General features: G+C 39.3%; 1 protein-coding gene across 2 annotated transcripts in view; it reads left to right on the plus strand.

The window, feature by feature from the left end:
- The window catches only part of LOC141543869 (uncharacterized), a 39,540-nt gene extending 15,518 nt beyond the window's left edge, over nt 1-24,022 (plus strand). The window contains exons 1-3 of one of the 2 annotated variants that reach the window (XM_074269545.1): nt 13,933-14,132; nt 15,705-15,754; nt 22,343-24,022. In XM_074269545.1, the coding sequence (XP_074125646.1) occupies nt 15,724-15,754; nt 22,343-23,937 (1,626 nt within the window). In that variant the 5' untranslated portion in view covers nt 13,933-14,132; nt 15,705-15,723 and the 3' untranslated portion in view covers nt 23,938-24,022. Of the gene's footprint in view, nt 1-13,932; nt 14,133-15,704; nt 15,755-22,342 lie in introns of those variants that run through there. The other variant, XM_074269546.1, reaches the window with a different exon arrangement.
- Nucleotides 24,023-24,395: the final 373 nt, after the last annotated feature.

The raw sequence follows: 24,395 nt of genomic DNA on the forward strand, positions 1-24,395 counted from the left end.
CCTTTCCCTGTAAGATCAGGAGTGAAACAAGGTTGCCCACTATCACCATTACTATTCAATATAGTACTAGAAACTCTAGCCTTGGCAATAAGAGCCGAGAAAGAGATCCAAGGAATTAGAGTAGGAAATGAAGAAATCAAATTGTCACTTTTCGCAGATGACATGATGGTATACTTAGAGAACCCCAAAGACTCTGCTAAAAAGCTATTAGAAATAATTCAGAATTTTAGCAAAGTCGCAGGATACAAAATAAATCCACATAAATCCTCAGCATTTTTATACATTACCAACACAATCCAACAGCAAGAGATACAAAGAGAAATTCCATTCAAAATAACAGTCGATAGTATCAAATATTTGGGAATATATCTACCAAAGGAGAGTCAGGAATTATATGAGCAAAATTACAAAACACTTGCCACAAAAATAAAGTCAGATTTAAATAATTGGAAAGACATTCAATGTTCTTGGATAGGCCGAGCGAATATAATAAAGATGACAATACTCCCCAAACTAATCTATTTATTTAGTGCTATACCAATCAGACTCCCAAGAAACTATCTCAATGACCTAGAAAAAATAACAACAAAATTCATATGGAAGAATAAAAGGTCGAGAATTGCAAGGGAACTAATGAAAAAAAAGTCAGAGGAAGGTGGTCTAAGTGTACCTGATTTAAAGCTATATTATAAAGCAACAGTCACCAAAACCATTTGGTATTGGCTAAGAAATAGACTAGTTGATCAGTGGCATAGGTTAGGTTCACAGGACAAGATAGTGAATAAAAATAGCAATCTAATCTTTGACAAACCCAAAGATCCCAAATTTTGGGATAAGAATTCATTATTTGACAAAAACTGCTGGGAAAACTGGAAATTAGTATGGCAGAAACTAGGCATGGACCCACATTTAACACCACATACTAAGATTAGATCAAAATGGGTCCAAGATTTAGGCATAAAGAACGAAATCATAAATAAATTGGAGGAACATGGGATGGTTTACCTCTCAGACTTGTGGAGGAGGAAGGAGTTTGTGTCCAAGGGAGAACTAGAGACCATTATTGATCACAAAATAGAACATTTTGATTACACCAAATTAAAAAGTTTCTGCACAAACAAAACTAATGCAAACAAGATTAGAAGGGAAGTAACAAATTGGGAAAAAATTTTTACAATTAAAGGTTCTGATAAAGGCCTCATCTCCAAAATATACAGAGAATTGACTTTAATTTATAAGAAATCAAGCCATTCTCCATTTGATAAATGGTCAAAGGATATGAACAGACAATTTTCAGATGATGAAATTAAAACTATTTCCACTCATATGAAAGAGTGTTCCAAATCACTATTGATCAGAGAAATGCAAATTAAGACAACTCTGAGGTATCATTACACACCTGTCAAATTGGCTAAGATGACAGGAACAAATAACGATGAATGTTGGAGGGGCTGTGGGAAAACTGGGACACTGATGCATTGTTGGTGGAGTTGTGAAAGAATCCAACCATTCTGGAGAGCAATCTGGAATTATGCCCAAAAAGTTATCAAAATGTGCATACCCTTTGACCCAGCCATACTACTACTGGGCTTATACCCCAAGGAACTACTAGAGAAGGGAAAGGGTCCTGTATGTGCCAAAATGTTTGTGGCAGCCCTTTTCATAGTGGCTAGAAGCTGGAAGATGAATGGATGTCCATCAATTGGAGAATGGTTGGGCAAACTATGGTATATGAATGTTATGGAATATTATTGTTCTATAAGAAATGACCAACAGGAGAAATACAGAGAGGCTTGGAGAGACTTACATCAACAGATGCTGAGTGAAACGAGCAGAACCAGAAGATCATTATACACTTCAACAATGATACTGTACGAGGATGTATGCTGATGGAAGTGGATTTCTTCAACATAGAGAAGAGCTAATCCAATTCCAATTGATTAATGATGGACAGAACCAGCTACATCCAGAAAAGGAACACTGGGAAATGAATGTAAACTGTTATTTTTACCTTCTGAATCCAATTCTTCCTGTGCAACAAAAAATTCGGTTTTTTAAACTTTCAATATTAATTTTTCTTTTTTTTTTAGAATTTGAAATATAGTATTTGATTGAGGGTTTTTAATTTGGGCTTTTTTTTGAGTGTTTTAAGTTGCTAACCCAATTCATTGATCTTCTCTTTACCTATGTTATTTCAAGTAAGCTTATAGACATGTAACATTTTCCCTCATTTCTGCTTTGGCTACATCCCACAAATTTTGGTTATGATTTCTCATTTTTGTCATTTTCTTGGATCAAATTGTGTTAATAATTTGCTGTTTCACCCAATCATTCTTTAAGATGAGGCTATTTTGTTTCTAATTACTTTTTGATCGATTTATCCCTAGCTTTTTTTGGATGAAGATTTTATTGCATCATTACTGAACAGAATTCATTTACTATTTCTGCCTTCCTGCCTTTAATTTTGAGGTCTTTATGTCCTAATAAAGCAGCAATTTTTATATAGGTTCCATGAACTGCTGAGAAGTAATTATATACCTTTCTGTCTCCATTCAGTTTTCTCCAAAGGTCCTTATTGTGCCCCCCAACTATCAGATTTTTTTTCTGGTTGCTTTGAATATTTTTCCTTAGTCTGATAGTTCTGAAATGTAAATTCCTTGGAGTTTTTGTTGTAGGGTCGGTTGCTGAGGGTGTTTGAGGGATTCTTTCAATGCTCATTTTACCTTCTATTACATATGGGCAGTTCTTTTTGATTTACTGTAAATGTATATCTAGGCTTTTTATTTCACCATAATGTTCAGGAAGTCCAATAATCCTCAGATTACCTCTCCTAGACCTATTTTCCCAGTCTTTTGTTTTACAAAGTAGATATTTGTCATTTATTTTATTTATTTATTTTTTTTTGTTTTACTTGACTGATTCTTGATGTCTTAATGAATCATTGATTTCTATTTGTTCAGTTTTGATTTTTAATGAGTTATGTTTGTCATTAGCTTTTTTTTTCACTTTTTTATATGTTCAATTGAGCATTTAAATGAATTGATTTGATCAATGGAATTATTTTCAATTTCACTCTTTTTTTTTTTTTTTTTTTAACCCAGTTATTTTATTTTTCCAATTCACAAATCCTACTTTCTTGGGAGTCCTTTTTCTTGTTGAATTCACAAATCCTACTTTCCTGGCAGTGCTTTACCTTTTCCTATTCACATTTAAGTAAGTTGCTTTTATCCCCAAATTATCAATTTTTCCTTAAGTGAGTTATATGGCTTTTCTGTACTATCTTACATAGCTTCTCTTTCCTTTCCCCATTTTTCTTGCAGCTCTCTTTTAAGATTTTTTATAATTCCTTCTAGGACAGCCTTGTATTATGGATACCAGGTTACATTCTTCTTTAGCTTTTTGCCTGAAGATTGTCTGCTATTTGTCTCCTTTGGGTTGAAAACCCATTCTCTTTTTGTATAGAAGCCATTAATGGTCCCTTTATTTATATATTTGTTCATTCACTTTTAAAGCCCTTATGGTCTTCCTTCAGGGCAAAGAGCTTCCCAGCTTTCTCTGCAGAGCAGGGAGAGATATATTGACAGTACCTATCCTGCAAATGGGCTACAAAGAGTATCAAGCTGCAGAAGGGCTATGGAAGAAGTTCCCCACTTGAAGTGTCTCTGCCATGGGTAACAGAGGCCGAGTTATGGAGCTGCCTTGTGAAGGAAGGGCCTTGCAGGGAGGATTAAGGACTACCCTGAGGCTAGAGGCAGAGCAGCAAAAGTCATTGCCCTAGGCAGGATCCTGTAGTTGGGATTAGCAACAACCTCGGGAAGATCCATGCACCAGGCTGGAAGTTTCTCAGCCCTGGGGAGGGCATTTGCACTGGGGAAGTTCTGGTACCCCAGGCCCAACCCTTCCTTGTTCAGGTTAGATAGTACCCTGGGCTGAGACCCCCTTCCTGGCAGATTTGTGACTGCTTTAGGAAAATTCCTATTCTACAGAATGCAGCTACACAGCTGTGCTGTGGTCTGTGGTGAGTCATATCTAGTTTGGGGTGTGTGTAGCCAGATCTTGTTAGATTCTGGTGTTTTTTTATAGTACAAACTGCCTTTTTCTCTGCTGCTCTAATGCTTTGCTACCAAAGCAGAGCAGCCAGCCTGTGGTAGAGTCCTTCTTGTAAATTTTCCAGTGATAAAGACCAACCCACCCTGGTAAACTCAATAGACTAGCATCACCTTCTATCTCCCTATTTAAGCTGGCCTGCTCCTCCACTCAGGATAAACCTTTTCTGGCAATCTTACAGATAATCTTTGGCTGGTAAATTATTGCACTTCTAATCTTTGTGAATTTTATCAATCAAGCATTATTTTTGCTGCTGAATTTGGTAATTAGTAATGATGGTATGGGAGGAGTTTAGAATGTTGCATGTGTCTTCTCCACCATCTTGGCTCCGCCCCCCAAGAACTAAATTTTTTGTCAAATTTTATGGAAATGTTTTGAAAAATTGTAAATATACTTTCTTAATAGTGCTTGGGAATAAAGGAAAGAATCTAGGAAGCAAAAAATTAAAAAAAAAACATCTGAAAAAGGATATTTCTTGAATTTAAATTGGGTAAAACATCAAATGTATCTATAAAAAGAAAACAATGCATTCTCTTTTTAACTTTGGAGATCATGAGAATAATTTGACTTTTTAATTAGTAAAACTTGACTATGTGAGAAACCAGAATGCAGAGAGTTTGAAAGCCAAAGAAAGAGGGAAGAATAAGTGGTGGCTACAGTCAATAAACATTGATTATCTACTGTGCACCAAGCTTCATAGTAAGCACTGGGTGTATATGAAAGCTCAAGGTGGGTTCTGGCCTGAGAGAGATTCCAGTCTAAGGAGGTGGCTCCATACAAACAACTCTGTTCAAATAATGGGGTTACCACAAAAATTGGAAGGCAGGAAAGTGTCTCTTGGGCTTCCTCCAAATATAAAATGAAGGAGGACATGTTGACTAGGGAACAGTTGTCCTCCAAAGGCCAGTTATCAATATTGGTAGGTCATTATCCCTGTACCATTGCTCTCTTTCCCTCCTACAGTCTCTTGCCTGATTCCTTCCCATTTGCTCATATGGTGCTTTCTTCTTTCACAGACTTGGTCCAGGAGTAGCACAAGAACCCATTCGAGAAGGCAAAGCTGGTGATTTTCCAAAGTCCACCTCAACAAATTGCAACCTCTTTAAAGAGAAGCAATGCTCAAGCTGTGGCCCTTTAGGGCCAGGATGATGGCATTCTTGGCAGACCAAAAATGGAGGCAGAGGACATTGGGGGCCCATCCTGGGTGAGGAGCCATCTTGCACCATTCCAACAATATCCTGGCATTTCCTTCAATCATGATGCAACCATTACCCGCTGTTTCCCCTGAAAGTCACCCAAAAGCCACCCTGGCCTCTCCTGGCCAAGCAGTCAATGCTGCTGTGAAGAGGACATCAAAAGTCCATTCCAAGCTGGGCATAGATTACAAGACTTCCTCTGAGACTAGGCTTGAACCCTCCTCTGTGTGGCCCCAGGGAGAAGCTTCTGCAGCCAAAGAAGCCACCACAAAATGTGCCATTAAAAGGTTCAGTGCTCTTTGGAAGAAGACCGCCAAAATATCTCATACAGTGCTCAATGAATCCAAGCCATCTCCCAGAGATCTCTCTGAACCCTCCTTTAATTGGGTGCAGGGAGGTGGTCCATCAAACTAAGCAGCCAGCCCAGTTAGTGCCATCAAACCATTGAGGACTCCATGGAAGAGGAGAACCTAAGTATCCCCAGCACTGCCCACTGAGTCCAAGAGAACCTTCCTTCAATTGGGCCCAGGGAGGCGCTTTTGCAGCCCAAGAAGCCAGTCTTGTTAGTGCCACCAAAGGAGTCAGTGCTTTATGGAAGAGGACCAGCAAAATATGCCAGGTGCTACTGGCCTACTGAGTGGGCCAAATACATTCCACAAACCTCTTCCTTGGCCCCCGGGAGAAAGTCCTTGACTCAAAGATGCCATCCGAGGCTCTGCCATCAAAGGAGTGAGTACACTTCAGAAGAGGATGGCCAAGGTTTCCCCAGCACTGCCCAATGTGTCCAAGACACCCCACACTGTTGTCTCCAAACCATCTGACAATTGGCCTCAGGATGAAGGTCCTCCACTCCAAGAAGCTCTCCAAGTCCGTGCCTTTAAAGGAGTCAGTGTTCCTCAGAAGAAGAACACCAATGTATACCGAGTCCCATCCACTGGATCCAATTCATTCCCCAAAGTTGTCTCTGACAGCTCCTCTAATTGGCCCCAGTGGGAAAGCTTCTGTAGGCCAAGAAGCCACCCCGGTCTGTAGCATTAAAGTAGTCATTACCCATATAAAGAGGAGCACAGAAGTATCTCCAGGCCCGCCAACTGAATCTAAGACATTCTGTGAAATTCTGTTAGAATCTTCCTGTAACTGTCCCCAGGAAGAAAGTGCTGGAACTCAACAAGCTCCCCCAGCATGTCCTATCCAATCCAGTGGGCCCTGGAAGAGGACTGTCAAAGTCCAGGCAGCCTCGTCTCCCCAGTCTGAATCTTCAGCGAGGATGGTCACCGAGAACACTGACCAAAGGCCCCAGGAAATAGGCAGTGGACCACAAAGTGTGTTTTGGGCCTTTTGAGAAGATTTAGACATTAGTGGATTGAAGGAAGCTTATGGAGCTCTCCTGATTTCTCCCAGAAAAAGGAACATATTTGCAACTGAGAGAGGGAATAAAGACATAAAGACATTAATATCAGCCTTGGGAGTAGCACAGGGTGGTCCTTCACACATAAGCCCAAAAGCTGTAAAAAAAAAAAAAAAAAAAAAAAGCCATGAGCTGTGGATGAAGCTCACTAAAGTGGCAACAGCTCCAGGCTAAATACACAGAAACAACAAGTAGGGACTCCTGGCCACTCTAGGAGTGGTTGGATCCTCAGAGGAATCATAGACACTTTCATCTCTCAGACTTTTTTTTTCAAGTTGAGGACAGAGTCCTGGAGGCTTGAATGAAGCTGGGTTGACTAGGATGGCAGACGGGGCAGCTGTGCCACTGAAGCCTGAGGGCATGGTCCTGGCAAGGAGGAACCAGCTCCACTGGGTGAAGAGGCAGGGGACTGGGAAGCTGTGGGCAGCTGTTACTTGCATGTGAAAGGAACTCTTGCTTTGGGCTTCCTGTTCTATGAGTTTGCATTTCCTGGTCAGACTCTTTGGGGTTCAACAAAAATCATACCTTCATGAAACAAGGAAAACAAACTTGCAAAGGAGGAAAGGTGTCTCAAGATGAAAATAAGCCTTTGAAAAATGAATATTGGCAATGGGAATGTAAAAATCGAAAACAAAGTGAACAAAGTGAAACATAACTTAGAGGCAGATCTGCAGTACAGATTAGGAATAGACAATTGAAGAGACAGATTAACGGACATTTTTACCCAAAAGAGAACCTTAACACAATAACGCAGAAATAATTTGGCGATATTATTTGTGGAATGATAAGACATGAGGGAAAAATATCCAAAGAGGAAAATAACATCCCATAATACCAAGTCAAGGAAATTCATTGGTGGGATTTAAATGCGAACGATAATTGGAATTTACCAAGGCACATCAGCAGCTCTAGTTAAAGACTGGAAAGAGATCTACTAAGTGCTGATTCTGAGAGGGGAGGGTGGAGATAGCATGAGGAGAAAGGAGAAAAATGGATGAGAGAGCATGCAGCAACACCAACTTAGAGAAGACAGAAGAGAAAGGTGTAGTTAAAAGGGGAGAGAGGCAAAGCAGAGAAAGAAGAGAAGAAAGGGAGAGCTTACACTAGAATGTTTGCATAAAGTATATTTAAAATTTTATTTTTATCTTGAAATGAGTATTTTTTTCAAATATAGGTAGAGACTTCAACATTCATTTTTGTCAATCTTTGTGATCCCAGTGTTCTCCTTCACTCTTTTCACCCCACTCTTCCAAAGACAGCAAATGATCTAAGAGAAATAATTACATTTCTTTTATGCACTAACGCACATTTTCATGTTTTAAAAGAAAAAATCTAATCCTGAGCCAAAAACCCAGGACAAAGAAAAAAATTAGGATTCTGAGTGTGACTTCCTGACTCAGATGGGCTACTCGGAGGCATCTCCAAATACAAACAGAAAGCATGGATTCAGTGCTTGCAAGGTGAGGGCCCAGCACACAAGGAAACAGCCCATCATGTCCCCAGGCCAAAAAGATGGGTTGGCAAAAGAGGAAAAGCCTTGGTTTCAGTGGATGGCTGGAAAAGGAAGTAACAATTGGCCTATGACCAGCAATGCAGTCTCCTTCCTTCATGAAACTTAGGCCTGACCTTTTCTGCCTTACAATCCTATGAGAGTAGAGATCATGTGATGTCCTGAAATTTGGGCTTAAAGTCTTAGGGCCTCTGAGACATCTTCCCCTGATCCCATTCAGTCTCCTCTCTTTAGATGATTCCTTCTCCCACCAGTTCTTTTTTTTTTTTTTTTTTTTTTTAGCTTTTATTGACATTTTTATTTATTTATGGGTAATTTTACAACATTGTCCCTTGCTCTCACTTCTGTTCCAACTTTTCCCTTCCCTTTCTCCACTCCCTCCTGTAGATGGCAAACAGTCTCATACATGTTAAACAATGCGAAAATGTATAAACAAATATATAATGTATTTATTTATGATGTATAATTTATATGTATAGATACATATAGATACATACACACATTTTTAAAATATTCACAAAAAGATGTATTCTTCAAGCAAACATTCTCCCCATTTTCTCATCATCATTCCATGTTTTTCCAAATCCCTTGTTTTTATTGTTTGACCATTTCTTAATTTATGGGCACACAACTTTGTTTCCAGGTTTTCATTCATGAAGAGTTAGAAATGATTAAAAGTAATTATAAAGAGTGGCAGAAGATTAAAATCTCGGAAAGCCAGCGTCTCTCAGAACCGGCCACCCCCAACCCCCATCTAGACTGACTCAGAGCCTTCTCAGAGCCTCAGAGCACAGACTCAGTACAGTCATCGCTGTTCTGTTAGTGCCTCTCTGATGTCCTACCCCCGGTCTGTAGAGGAAGCCCATTGATACCATCCAACCCCAATCCCCGCAAAACAGACCTCCTGTTTCTCTTGTCAATTTGTTTTTTTTTTTTTTTTTTTCGATTCCTACTCTGACAAAATGAACAAAAAATTCAAAAGGGCTCTAAATTTTGACAGCTTTTGTATGGAGAGAGGGCAGACTTCAAACACTGAGGAGACTAAAAACAGACTGTCCCCAGAGGAATCCCCTAAGGGGGATATGAGCTGCTCCTCAATACAAAAGAATCTCATAGAGGAAATCAAAAAGGCTCTCACAAGAGAGCTGGAAGAGAAATGGGAAAAGGAAAAGGAAGCTTGGCAAGAGAGCCAGGAGAAGTCATCCCATGCATTCAAAGACAGAGTGCATAAAGAAATCAAATCATTGAGAAACAAGATTAGTGAGCTGGAAAAAGAAAACAGCTCCCTAAAAAATAAAATGAATAAAATGGAAAAAAAATTCCATAGAAGATAAAAACTCAATTGGACAATTACAAAGAGATATAAAAAAGTGAGTGAAGAAAATACATCATTGAAAATTAGACTGGAACAAGTAGAAAAGAATGACTCAAGGAGAAACCAAGAGGTAGTCAAGCAAAACCAGAGCAATGAAACAATTGAAAAGAATGTCAAGTACCTTACTAGAAAGACAACAGACCTGGAAAACAGATCCAGGAGAGACAATTTGAGAATAATCGGACTCCCTGAAAAATGTGGGGAAAAAAAGAGCTTGGACACCATTTTCGAGGAAATTATCAAAGAAAACTGCCCAGACGTTCTGGAAACAATTCATCAATCACCTACTGAAAGGGACCCTTAAATCAAAATGCCAAGAAATATAGTGGCCAAGTTCAAGAACCATCAGACAAAGGAAAAGATATTGGAAGCTGCTAGAAAAAAGCAATTCAGATATGGAGGATCCACAATAAGGATAACCCAGGATCTAGCAGCGTCCACATTAAAAGAATGAAGGGCCTGGAACATGATATTCTGAAAGGCTAAGGAACTTGGTATGCCGCCAAGAATAACTTACCCAGCAAGAATGAGCATCGTTTTCCAGGGAAGAAGATGCACATTTAACGAAATAAATGAATTCCATCTATTTTTGATGAAAAAACCAGACCTCCATAAAAGGTTGGATCTTCAAATACAGAACTCAAGAGATTTCTAAAAAGGTAAAAAGAAATCTTGAGAACTATACTTCTGCCAAAAAAATACATAAAGAACATATGTACAATTTGTCTTAGAAACTAGAGGTGGAAAGGAAATTATATCATAAAAAAGTGTCAAGTGGTGGTACTACATCTCATGAAGAGGCAAAGCTAACCTATTATATCTGAGAGAAAGAAAAGAGGGAGATGAATATAGTGTGTATCAATAGACATATTCGATTTATGGTGAAACTTCTTCCACTTCATTGAAAAGTGAAAGGGAAGGAGTAAACTAAGGGGAAGGGAATACAGACATTTGGAGGATAAGGGGTAAAATAAGGGGAGGAACTTTAAGGTGGGGGAGGGATCCTAAAAAGGGAGGGCTGTGAAAAGCAAGTGGTGTTCACAAGTTTAATACTGGGTAGGGGGGTAAGAGGGAAGGAAAGGGGAAAAGCATAAGCAGGGGCTTAAGAGGATGGCAAGCAATATAGAATTAGTCCTTCTAACCATAAATCTGAATGGGGCAAACAGCCTCATAAAGAGGAAGCAGTTAGCAGACTGGATTAAAAGTCAGAATCCTACTATATGTTGGTTACAGGAAACACACCTGAAACAAGGTGAGACATTCAAACTAAAAGTAAAAGGGTAGGGAATAGCCAGCCTCATCTCAGATCAAGCAAAAACAAAAATTGATCTAATTAAAAGAGATAAGGAAGGGCATTATATCCTGCTAAAGGGCAGCATCAATAATGAAGCAGTATCAGTATTAAACATATATGCACCAAGTGGTGCAGCATTTAAATTCTTAAAAGAGAAATTAAGAGAGCTGCAAGAGGAAATAGATAGCAAAACTATAATAGTGGGAGATCTCAACCTTGAACTCTCAGAATTAGATAAATCAAACCACAAAATAAATAAGAAAGAAGTCAAAGAGGTAAATAGAATACTAGAAAAGTTTAATATGATAGATCTTTGGCGAAAGCTAAATGGAGACAGAAAGGAGTATACTTTCTTCTCAGCAATTCATGAACCTATACAAAAATTGATCATATGCTAGGGCATAAAAACCTCAAAATCAAATGCAGTAAGGCAGAAATAGTAAATGCATAATTTGCAGACCACAATGCAAGCAAAATTACATTCAATAAAAAGCCAGGGGGAAATAGACCAAAAAATAATTGGAAACTACATAATGTTATACTAAAGAGTGATTGGGTAAAACAGCAAATCATAGACATAATTAATAACTTCACCCAAGAAAATGACAATAAAGAGACACCGTACCAAAATGTGTGGGATACAACCAAAGCAGTAATAAGGGGAAGTTTTATATCTCTACAGGCCTACTTGCATAAAATAGAGAAAGAGGGGGCCAACGAATTGGGCTTACAACTAGAATTGCTAGAAAAGGAACAAATTAAAAACCCCCAGACAAACACAAAACTTGAAATTCAAAAAATAAAAGGTGACATTAATAAAATTGAAAGTAAAAAAACTATTGAATTAATTAATAAAACTAAGACGTGGTTCTATGAAAAAACCAACAAAATAGACAAACCCTTAGCAAACCTGATTAAAAAAAGGAAAGAGAAAAAGTAAATTGTTCGTCTTGAAAATGAAAAGGGTGAACTCACCACTAATGAAGAGGAAATTAGAACAATAGTTAGGAGCTACTTTGCTCAACTTTATGCCGATAAATTCGATAACTTAAATGAAATGGAAGAGATATAAAGGAAGTGCTTCTAATAAGGCGACAGCACTGGCCTGCATGGGCGAATGAAATGAGGCCTCTTCCCACTCTAAATTTCCAAGATTTTGTAGAGTAGCAAGGAGGTTTTGCCTTTTTTAAAGTTACTTGAGGCTTTGGATTTGTTATTGAAAACTTGCTGGCAATCTATACCTGAAAAAGGAGATCATAGACAAAGCTCATATTTGATTTCATAGGATTTCTACATCTACCATCTCATTATCTCTTATCAGCAGTCTTACATATGCTACCCTTTATTAGCCACAGTTTGCAGCTGAGCAAATGGAGTTGTACAAATTGTGTCTCTTTTGAATCTTTACTCAGGCTTTTAAAGTTAGTATCTCAACTAAGAGCTCGAGTCAGGTCTTCTGATTCTAAGACATCAACCTGAAAACTTCTAATAATGTGCTTTAAATAAGCACATTAATAAAAAGAAAATACATTTGCATAAAGCTTGAAAGATTACAGAATGCTTTTCTCAGAATGCTTCATAAATACAAGTGTTGGTATCCATTCCCATTCTCTAGGTGAAGAAACTGAGGATCAAAGGAACAGGTGATATTATTGGAAAACAGGATATTTTTACTATCAAACATCAAGGAAAGCAAGGGAAGATGTATAACAATACAGTATATGCTTCAGTGTGAAATGAACAAGTAGGGGTACAGAGGTTTGGAGTGTTGGCGGAGATCAAGCTCTTTCTGATCTTATTTTCCATTTGATTCGTGGCATTGTTAAGGGAATGAGAGAGGCTGAAATTAGCCCTTTCACAGCAACTGTACTAGTTCCTTCACAAATTGGATGAGTTGAAGTCACCAAATGATTTCAGTAGAGGCAGACTAGACTACCTAAGGTGTGAGAGTAAAAAGGAATTTTGACAGTCACCAGGGTGATGTCAGCGAAGCCTAGAGACTTAGATAAACTGGTGCTAAAGGTAAGGAGCAGAACCAGGAAACCATAGTATGCAGCAACATCAGTACCACAGTCAATTCTAATGGACCTGGCTCTTTTCAACAGTGAAATGATTCAGGCCTGAGCCAATGATCTGTTCATGATGACAATCATCTGCACAAAGAGAGACGACTGTGGGAACTGAGTGTGGATCACAACATAACATTTTCACAGTTTTTGTTATGATTTGCTTGAATTTCATTATCTATTCCATTTTTATTTTTTTTAATTTCATTTGTCTTTTGCATCAAAATAATCGCATAAATGTGTATGCCTATATAGGAATTAACATGTCTTTAACTGTGGTAAGCATATATTGAATTGCATGCCATCCACATGAGGGAGGGGGGGGGAAGGTGGGAAGAATTGAAACACATGATTTTTCAAGGGTCCATAGTGAAAAAAATTTCCTTGTGTATGTTTTGAAAATAAACAACTCCAATGAAAAAATAAATTAAAAGAAGTTTGCCTAAAGCATGTGAATGGAGGTAAAGAGTGTTAGAGAAGATACGAGATGAGAAGGAGGAAGATGTCAAGTTTGTGGCCTGTGCAGTAATGCAAGACATATATCTATCCTGGATTTGAACCAGAAATAGAAAAGACATGAAACCCAAATGAAAAATGTTTTAGAAAGAAGTGAATCCAATTCTCTTTACCCGTGAACACCCGATGTAAATATATTTTTTCTTTGTTAATGGACAGTCCGAGAAAGACAAGAAATTTAAAATTTTAGTGTTCAGAAATATTTTCAATCTTTGGTAAAGGTACACTCTAGGTGGAAGCTGGGAAGAAGTTTGAATGGGAATCTGTGGGAAATACAGTTTGAAACCCAATTCAGGGAGAGTGTCTTTGGTTCAGGAAACAATGTAATGAAGAAGCATGCTGATTGTGCACATATACTCCGGTTGGTAACGGATATAACAGCAAAATGGTTCCATTTGATGTCATCACTACCTCACAATGTGTTACTAGGATAAAAGGCCAGGAGTCTCAACAACCGTGCTCTGTGCGAGAGGGAGAGGAGAGGGAGAGGGAGAGCGAGAGCGAGAGCAAGAGCGAGAGCGAGAGAGCGCCAGAGCCAGGGGTAGGTGGAGAAAGTGAAAGAGGGTTAGCGTTAAGGTTTGTGTGTATTCATTCCACAACCTCATATTTCATCAGCTAAGGGGCTTCCTTGTATTTCCCATCCTGAAAAAGCTGTTACAGGTAAGAAGTTCCTTGGTGCAGACCATTCTGGTGGGAATACATGTAGGACGAAGAATGAGGAAGTTTGTAGTTTGGGGGGAGCTGTGTCATTTTGTGGGAAGACATTGTTCTAGAGATTAATGTGAGAGACCTTCCTTGTGCAAGCAACAGGAAATGGACAAGATACTTGTTCCTCAGTCCTCAATGTCCTCAATACAACTGAGATCCTAAGAGAGAAGCCTCCTGTGTAGTCTCTTAGGAGATAACTCAAATTATCTGAGACTCACCTACAAAGAAAATGGCACTTTCTTGTTTTCCTGAAGAGGCGCCTTTGTTCATGAGTAGAAGAGAGACATGGACCTGGGAGTCAGGATGACTAGAGTTTCAAATTCAGTATAAGACAGAGTTGAGAGTTCCCTGAGGCAAAACAGTTCCCCTGTTTGCCTCCATTTCCTCACAAGATTGATATAAGGATCAAGTGAGATGGTATATTGGGAAAAGATGTTGAGAACAGTGAAAGGACCGAAAAGTGTTTCCTCTTACACCCTCTCCTGATGTGAACCCGAGACTGCCAGCAGATCCTATTGGTTAGACTATTCAAAGAATTCCATCCTTTGGGAGACCAAGCTTAAACCCCAAACACCTGTGGATTCCTTTAGCCAGAGAGGAGTTGGAGCAGAGCAGTATCAATGTTCTTCCACTTTTTCTGACAAGCTACTGGAGCCTCTTCCATCTTTCTCCAAATCATCTTTAAAAGTCATAAAACACATTCTTTGTAATTTCAAAATATCGATCTATTCCATTTTTTCGATGGGAGTGGGTGGACAAGATTTTTCTTTGTATCTGTAGATATCCAGGGAAGGTATGGAAAATCCCTTTCTCTCTGTATATGGGAAGACAGTGTTTCATTACTTCTTAGTGACCTAGTGTGCTTCAAGTCACGGAATGTGTTCAGAAAGGTGAATCCAGGGTACAAGTGTAGGTTAGGACTTCGAACTTGTATGTCTGGCCCATCTGATCCAATTTGTAATGAGAAGTTTGCCCTTAGGGCTTGTGGATTTGAGAACAGAAATAGAGAACTCTTCAGGGAAAGAAGAAAGAGGGATAGGAGCCACTAGTCTGTCAGCCTGGCAAGTCCATAGGATGTTTTGAAATCAAAAAATATTGTAATTCTCAGAAATTTTGTGCTTTGAGCAGTGTAAAGTAACCACCAAAGCAAACAAATGAATTTGATTGAGAGTTTATACTGAATGACACTTTGTCTGCAAAGTGTCAACTTCTATTTCTCTTGTCCTATAATGGAGTTCCTCATTTGCTGCCTTTGGATTTCTTTTAATATGAGGAACCTGGCAAGAAGGGATGGAGAAAGGAAGAAACAGGGACTGGGACCCAGAGGAATGTATCTTTTTTATCAAAGGTGTTGAGGTTGGCTCTACTGTTAAAACATAGAAGACGATGAAAGGAAGCTGCTGGGTTGAGTCCGATGAGCTATTAGAGCCTTCTTGAACTGCTAGCTGCTGCTTTAGCCGGGAAGATGGGGTAATTATTGGAAACAAAGCTGAGGATTTATTTGTTATCATTCTTTTCCCTCAGGACATCCTTGCAGTTCTACATGATGAAAAGAAATGGAGTATTTCCCCAAGGTGAGAATCCTTGAACCAACATGTAGTAATACTTCTTTTTACATCAGTCACTGAATTAAATGAGGAAGATAGACTACCAGAATTTCCTGGAAAGAGGGAAGACCAAAAGTACATCCACTAGAATATGCCAGATCAATAGAGTCTAGAAAACTAATGTCCTAAAACATAATTGCAATGATACACTGAAGCTATCAGAAGAGCTTAGGAGACAGGTGGACAGGGTAACCAGCTTGTTAGCTATGGGAGTGAAGAAAAGCAAACCTCTGTAGGAAAATGCATTTGAGGAAGTTATGAAAACATGCCTCAGTGAAGCGATGGTATGTGGGCTAAGCAAAGGAAAGTGTGGCAGATGACTGAACCAGCAAACCTCAATGACAGAAAAGCGAATTTCATATGAGAGCAGAGGGTGCAGGACAAAGAACACATTCTGTTTTGGACACATTGGGGGTTCTGGTGCAATTCGGCATCCAGGTCAAAAACAGATATTACATGCGAGTTGGGGAAGACAGTTCAAGACAGAGACTGCAGCACGATCGGTATATTTGGGAGTGTTTTTAAGTTGTATCTATTTCCATTGCTTCATAGGAGGATGATACTTGTAAGTCGCTAGGACATGGCTGTAATTCTGGCAGTTGAAGGAGTAAACATGGCCAGAGAATAAGAGGTGTGAGGTGAAGAGGAAGGGATAACAGCTTTTCTCAAAAAGTGATTTAGTGCAGTGAGATGGGAATGCACTGAGAAAAGGGAAAGGGGCCAATTAACTTCCATTGGAAGTTAGAGTCAAGAAGAAACTTTTCTGTTGGAGGGGAAGAGGGATACATGAGGTTGGTTGAGTGAACCTTATTCTCATCAATATTGCTTCAAATAGGAAACACCATCAATACTGAATAGGGATATCAAACTCTTATCTTAGCTTGCAGGAAAATAGGAGGTTAATGCAACATGAGAAGGGAGGAGTGATTAAAGAAGAGGTCATTTTGGAAGAGTCACTGATAAGCAGCAAACTGCTTTGCAGGAGAGACAGTGTAAAATGAGAGAATAAATTTGGGTTGGAAATGCAATTAGAAATAGTAAATGTAAACGCAATTTTTGAAACAAGTTTCCCTGATAGATGTTCCTTGTTCACTGGGAAATGATGAGCAGAATATTCACAGGGAGAAAAAACCCTACAAAATCCTCCATGAACAGAGTGAAACATGCCATATGTAAAAAGATCTCAATATTCTTCGATCATCAGCACAAAATGATTTAATTATTCTCAGTAATGCAACCATCCTTAATTATTCTGAAGGAGGCATGGTAAAAAACAAAAACAAAAACAAAAACAAAATCAAACAAATAAACAAAAAAGACTATCCATTCACAGAAAAGAATAGAGTGTTCCTGTATACAGATCAAAGCATTCTCTATTTCCCTCTATATCTATTTTTCACTTAATTTTTCTCATGGCAATTTTTTTGTCATTAAGATGGGAGACCTATATTTTGTTAGCTTTTTATTACAGATTTTATTTACAAGATATATGCATGGATAATTTTTCAGCATTGACAAATTGTTCCTACTTTTCCCCTCCTTCTGCCCACCCTTTCCCCCAGATGGCAGGTTGAACACTACATGTTAAATATGTTAAAATATAAGGTAAATTCAATATATGTATACACAGCAAAACAGTTATTTTGCTGTACACAAAGAATCCGACTTTGAAATAGTGCACAATTAGCCTGTGAAGGAAATAAAAAATTCTGATGAACTTTTGATCCAGTCTGCTATCTGCCTCGGTTTAATGGGAGAGTTCATCTCATTAACATTTACAGTTAAAATTCCTAATTCTGTATTTCCTGCCATCATATTATCCTCTGATTATGCTTTTTTCCCCCTTGACCCCCCTGAATCCCTTCCCAAGTATTTAATTTATAGACCCCACTTGTGATGCGCAGCCCTCCCTTTTTAGTATCCCTCCCCCCTCATTTTAAGTCACTACACATTTCTTGTACCCTTCCCTTATTCCCCTTTTCCTTTTCCCTTTTCCTCTCCCCTTTTCAATGAGGTGAGAGAGAATTCTTTGAAAATCAAATATGTCAATTATTTCCTCTTTGAGCCTACTCTGATGAGAGAAGATTCACACAATGTTTCTTCCCCTCTCTAAATTCCCTCAGATGTGGTACATTTTTATGCCTCTCCTGGGATTTGGTTTCTCTATTTTTATCACTCCTTCCCCTTTTACTGATACTAAGCCATTCCCTTTCCTACTTCCCTTTTTTATATTATATAAGTAAAATCAAATTACCCATGTGGACTTTTGGTATATCCACAACAGAGATACAGTTCTCAAGAGTTCTTTTTTTGTTTCTCTTCAGTCTTGTGGATGTAGATTAATTTTTTTGTTAAAGTCTGTTTTTTGTTTTGTTTTGTTTTGTTTTTTCTTAGAAACAAATGGAATTCCTCTGTTTCATTAAATGACCATCTTCTTTCATGGAAGAAAATGCTAAACTTAGCTGGGTCGTTTATTCTTGGTGGCAATCCTTGTTCTTTTGCCTTTTGGAATATCAGGTTCCAGGCCCTTTGATCCTTTAATGTGGAGGCAGCCAGATTTCACATGACCCGTACTGTGGCACCTTGATATTTGTTTTTTTTTTTCCTAGCTACTTGCAATATTTTTTCCTTAGTTTGGTAGTTCTGCAGCTTAGCCACAATATTCCATGGAGTTCTTTTTTTAGGGTCTTTTTCAGGAGGAGTTTGATGAATTCTTTCCACGCCTATTTTCCCTTTTGTTTCTGTTATTTCTGGACATATCCCTTTGATGATTTCCTGTAAAATAGAATCTAGGCTCTTTTTTTCATCATAGGTTTTGGAAAGTCCAATGATCCTCAGATTATCTCTCCTAGATCTATTTTTCAGGTCTATAGATTTTCCTAGTAAGTATTTGATGATATTCTCCAGCTTTAATTTTTTTTTTGATTTGTATGACTGATTCTTGGTTTTGCAATGAATCATTCATTTCTATTACTTCAGTCCTGATTTTTAATGAATTATTTTCTTCATTCACATTTTTTAGTTCTTTTTTTCCTGGTTGGTTGGAATATTTTTTCTTTAGTCTGATACTTCTGAAATTTAGTCACACTATTCCTTGGAGTTTTTATTTTAAACTCAATTTCAGAAGGTGTTTGATGAATTCTTGCAATACTCATTTTACCTTCTGATTCTATTACTTATGTGCTGTTTTTTGTTTGTTTGTTTGTTTGTTTGGATGGTTTCTTATTAAAGAATATATATCTCGGCTTTTTATTTTACCATAATTTTCAGGAAGTACAATAATCCTCAGATTATCTCTCCTAGATATACTTTTTAGTTCTTTTTTTCTCCAAGTAGAAATTTCACATTTTTTTTCTATTTTTTATTTTATTGTCTTTGCTTGACTGATTCTTTTCTTTGAATGTTATTTTTATTTTTTTTTTTACAAAAAAAATTATGCCTAGGTAATTTTCTAGCATTGATAATTGCAAAATTTTTGTTTCAACTTTTCCCCTCCTTCCCCTTACCCCTTTCTCCAGATAGCAGGTAAACCAATATATGTTACATACATGAAAGCATAAGTTAAATACAATATGTGTATACATATCCAAACAATTATTTTGCTGCACAAAACGGATTGGACTTTGAAACAGTGTACAATTAACTTGTGAAGGAAGTAAAAAATGTAAGCAGAAAAAAATAAAGGCATTGGGAATCCTATGTAGTGTTTCATAGTCAACTCCCAGAGTTTTTTCCTGAGGGTAGCTGGTTCAGTTCATTACTGCTCTATTAGAACTGTTTTGGCTCATCTCATTGTTGGAGAGGGCCTCATCCATTAAAATTGATCATCATATAGTATTATTGTTGAAGTTTATGATGATCTCCTGGTCATGCTCATTTCACTCAGCAAATTTTCATATAAGTCCCTCTAGGCCTTTCTGAAATCAGCCTGTTGATCACTTTTTATAGGATAATAATATTCCATAATATTCATATACCACAATTTATTCAGCCATTCCCAATTATTGGGTATCCACTCAGTTTCCAGTTTCTGGCCACTACAAAGAGGGCAGGCACAAACATTCTTGCACGTGCAGGTCACTTTCCCTTCTTTAAAACCTCTTTGGGATATAACCCCAGTAGTAATGCCACTGGATAACTGGGTTTGCACAGTTTGATAATGCTTTGAACATTGTTCCAAATTGCTCTTCAGAATGGCTGGATGTATTCACAATTCCAGCAACAGTATATCAGTGTCCCAATTTTTCCACATCCACTTCAACATTCTGTAGTCAATTTCCCTGTCATTCTAGGCAATCTGACAGGTGTGCTTCTTGACTGATTCTTGATGTCTCAGGGAATCATTCATTTATATTTGTTCAGTTCTTATTTTTAATGCGTTTTTTTCATTAGTTTTTTTTAATTTTTTACTTTTATGTATATTTCTAATTAATTTTTAAATGACTATTTTTGCTCCATGGAATTATTTTCCATTTCATTATTTCTTTTTTATTTATTTATTTATTTTACTGCGTTAATGCTCTTTTGTTTTTTTCAATTCACAAATCCTGTTATCTTTTTTGAATGCACAAATCCTATTTCCTGGCAGTTCTTTACCTTTTCCAATTCATAAATTCTGTTTCCTTGCACTCCCTTGGAGTTCTTTACCTTTTCCAATTCACATTTCAGGAAGTTCCTTTTGTTTTCCACTTTATCAAATTTTTCTTTAAATGAGTTATATGCCTTTTCTTTCCTCTCTTGCATAGCTTCTCTTTCCTTTCCCCAGTTTCCTTCTAGCTGTCTTTTAAAATATGTTTTTTATCATTTCTTCTAGGAGAGCCTTGTATGATGGGGACAGGTTACATCCCCCTTTAGGGTTTTGTCATGAACCTGTCAGCTATTTGTCTCCTTGGAGGTGAAAACCTGCTCTCTTTCTGAATAGAAGCTATCCATGGTCCATTTGCTATTTTGACTCATTGTTCTAAAGCCCTTATGATGTGCCTTCAGGTCAAGGGTTTTCCAGTTTCCTCTGTAGAGCAGGAAGAGAGATATTGACAATAGCTATCCTTCAAACAGGCTGCAAAGAGCAGAAAGCTGTGGAAGTGGTCTGGGAAAAGCTCCCCACTAAAAGTGTCTCTGCCCTGAGTAGCACAGGCCTAACTGTGGAGCTTCCCTGCTAGAAGCCCTGCAGTTTGGATTAGAGACTACCCTGGGCTAGAAGCATAGCAGCAAAAGTAACTGCCCTAGGCAGGACCTTGCAGTTGGGAGTAGCAGTTGCCTTGGGAAGATCCCTGTACCAGACAGGAAGTGTCTCAGCCCTGGAGAGGGCAATTGCACTGTGAAAGTTCTGTTGCCCCTGGCCCATCCCCTCCCCATGCAGGTTAGAGGCTTCCCTGCCTGGGACCCCCTGCCTGTCAGATTTGTGACTGCCCCGGACAAAATCCCTGTTCTCCAGAATGCAGCTGCACACGTGTGCTGTGATCTGTGCTGAGTCACTCACATCTGGTTTTGGGTGCTTATAGCCAGATCCAGTTAGATTCTGGTGTTATTTTGGAGTACACTCAACCTTTGGCTGTAATTCCTCTGTTGCTCTACTGCTTTGCAACCAAAGCAGAGCAGCCAGCCTGTGGTAGAGTCCTCCTTGTAAATTTTCCAGCCATACAGACCAACCCACCCAGGTGCACTCACTAGACTAGCCTCTCCTTCTATCTCCCTGCTTAAGGTGGTCTGCTCCCTCCACTCAGGATAAACCTTTTCTGGCGATCATACAGATTTTTTTGGATGGTTAGTTGTTGTACTTCCAATCTTTGGGAATTTTACTAGTCAAGCACTATTTTGGAAGCTGAATTTGGTAATTAGTAATGAGGTATGGGAGGAGTTTAGAATATCACATGTGTCTTCTCCACCCTCTTGGCTCTGCCCCTCAAGATGTATGCTTTTTCTCTATGTTTTGAATAATTGTAAATGCAGTTTATTAATCGTAGGTGGGAATCAAGGAAAAAGGTTAGAAAACAAAAAAAAAATGAAAAAGGAATTTCTTGAATGTAAATTCGGTAAAATGTCAAATGTATTTATAAAAAGAAAAAATGCAATCACTTTTTAACTTTGGATATCATGAGAATCATTTTGCTTTTCAATTAGTAAAACTTGACTGTGTGAGAAACCAGAATCCAGAGTTTCAAAGCCAAAGAAAGAGGATAGAATAAGTGGTGGTTACAGTCAATAAACATTGATTATCTACTCTGCACCAAGCTCCATAACAAGCACTGGGTGTATAAAAAGGCTCAAGGTGGGTTCTGGCCTGAAGGAGCTTCCATTCTAAGGAGGTGACTCCATACAAACAACTCTGTTCAAATAATGGGGTTACCACAAAAATTGGAAGGCAGGAAAGTGTCTCTTGGGCTTCCTCCAAGTATGAAATATAGGAGCGCATGTTGACTAGGGAAAAGTTGTCTTCCAAAGGCCAGTTATCACTATGGGTACGTCATACTCCCTGTGCTATTGCTCTCTTTCCCACACACAGTCTCTTTCTTGATTCCTTCCCGTTTGCTCATATGCTGCCTTCTTCATTCACAGACTTTGTCCAGGATCAACACAAGAGCCTATTGGGGAAAGCAAAATCGCTGATTTTCCGAGGTCCCCCTCACGGAATGCAAGGGCTGGACTTTGAGGGCCAAAAGCACGGCATTCCTGGAAGGCCAAAAATGGAGGCAAAGGACGTTGGGGGCCCATCCTGGGTGAGGAGTTCTTCTTACACCACTCCTAACAATACCATTCTATTTCCTTCAATCGTTATGGAACCATTACTTCCTGTTACCCCTGAATGTCTCCCAAAAGCCACCCCAGCTTATCCTGGCCAAGCCGTCAATGCTGTTCCAAAGAGAACATTCAAAATCCATTTGGCCACAGAATGCCAAACATTGTCTGAGACTGGGCTTGAACGTTCATCTGTGTGGTCCCAGGGAGAATCTTCTGCAGCCAAAGAAGCGGCCCCTAAATGTGACAACAAAAAGATCAGTCGTTTTTGGAAGACCACAGCCAAAGTATCCCCGACACTTCTGAGTGAATCAAAGCTATGTCCCAGAGACCTATCTGGACCTTCCTTGAATTTGGCCCAGGGAGAAGGTCCACCAACCCATGCAGCCACCCCAAAATGTGGCATGCAGAAATTCAGTTCTCTTTGGAGGAAAACAGCCAAAGTTTTCCCGGCACTGCTGAGTGAATTGGAGACATCTTCCAGAGATCTCGATGATCCCTCCTTCAATTGGGCTCAGGGCGAAGGTCCACCACCCCAAGCAGCCAGCCCAGTACGGGCCATCAAAGTAGTCAGAACTCTAGGAAAGAGGAGCACCAAATCATCCCCAGGCCTGCCGACTGTAGCAAATACATTCTCCAGTATACTCTCTTCCCAGGGGCCCCAGGGAGAAATTCCTCAAGCCGAAGAAGGCATAAGAGCTTGTGCCATTAAAGGAGTCAGTGAACTTCGGAAGAGGATGGCCAAGGTTTCCCCAGCACTGCCCAATGTGTCCAAGACACCACACAAAGTTGTGTCTAAACCCTGTGATGTTTGGCTCCAGGATGAAGATCTTCCACTGCAAGAAGCCCTCCAAGTGAAAGGTTTCAGTGCTCCTCGGAACAGGAAGACGACCACTGTAAACCCTCGCCCACCCATTGGATCCAAGACATTCCCCACAGTTGTGTCTGACAGGTCCTCTAATTGGCCCCAGGGGGAAGCTGCTTCAGGCCAGGAAGCCACCCCGTTCTGTGGCATCAAAGTAATAATAACTGGGATAAAAAAGTGCACAGAAGGATCCCCAGGTCTGCCAAGTGAGTCCAAGGCATTGCGTGAAATTATCTTCCAATCTTCCTGTAACTGGACCCAGGAAGAAAATGCTGGGACTCAAATTGCTACTCCAGCATGTCCTCCCCAAACCAGTGGCCCCTGGGAGGGGTCGGTCAAAGTCCAGCTAACCTCGTCCCCCCGGTCTCAACCTTCGCCGAGCCTGGTCACCAAGAACTCTGAGCAAAGGCCCCAGGAGATAGGCTGTGGAAAACATAGTGCATTTGGGGCCTTTTTAGAAAATTTACAGATTGGTGGATTAACAGAAGCTCATCGAGCTCTCCTGATTTCTCCCCGAAAAAGAAACAAATCTGCAAATGAGCAAAAATAAAGAAATTAATATTAGAGTTGGGATAGCACAGATGGGTCCTTCACACATAAGTCTGAAAGCTATAAAAAAAAAAAAGAAAAAAAAAGCCATGGAGGTAGGGATGAAGCCCGGTAAAGTGGCAACACCGCCAGGCTAAATCCACAGAAACAAGTGGGCAATCCTGGCCAATCTAAAAGTGGTTGTATCCTCAGCAGGAAACACAGAGACTTTCATCTCTAAGACTTTCTTTTCAAGTTGAGGACTGAGTCCTGGAAGCCTGAGTGAAGCTGGGCTGACTTTGATGGCAGGGGGGGCAGCTGTGCCACTGTAAGCCTTAGGATATTGTCCTGGAGTGGAGCAACCAGGCCCCCATGGGGACAGATGCAGAGGCCTGGGACGATGTGGGCAGCTGCTCTTTGCATGTGAAGGGAGCTTTTGCTTTGGGCTTCCTGTTTAAAGCGTTTGCCTTTCCTGGACAG

The sequence above is a fragment of the Sminthopsis crassicaudata genome, chromosome 5 (assembly GCF_048593235.1).
Source record: "Sminthopsis crassicaudata isolate SCR6 chromosome 5, ASM4859323v1, whole genome shotgun sequence".
Classification (NCBI taxonomy): domain Eukaryota; kingdom Metazoa; phylum Chordata; class Mammalia; order Dasyuromorphia; family Dasyuridae; genus Sminthopsis; species Sminthopsis crassicaudata.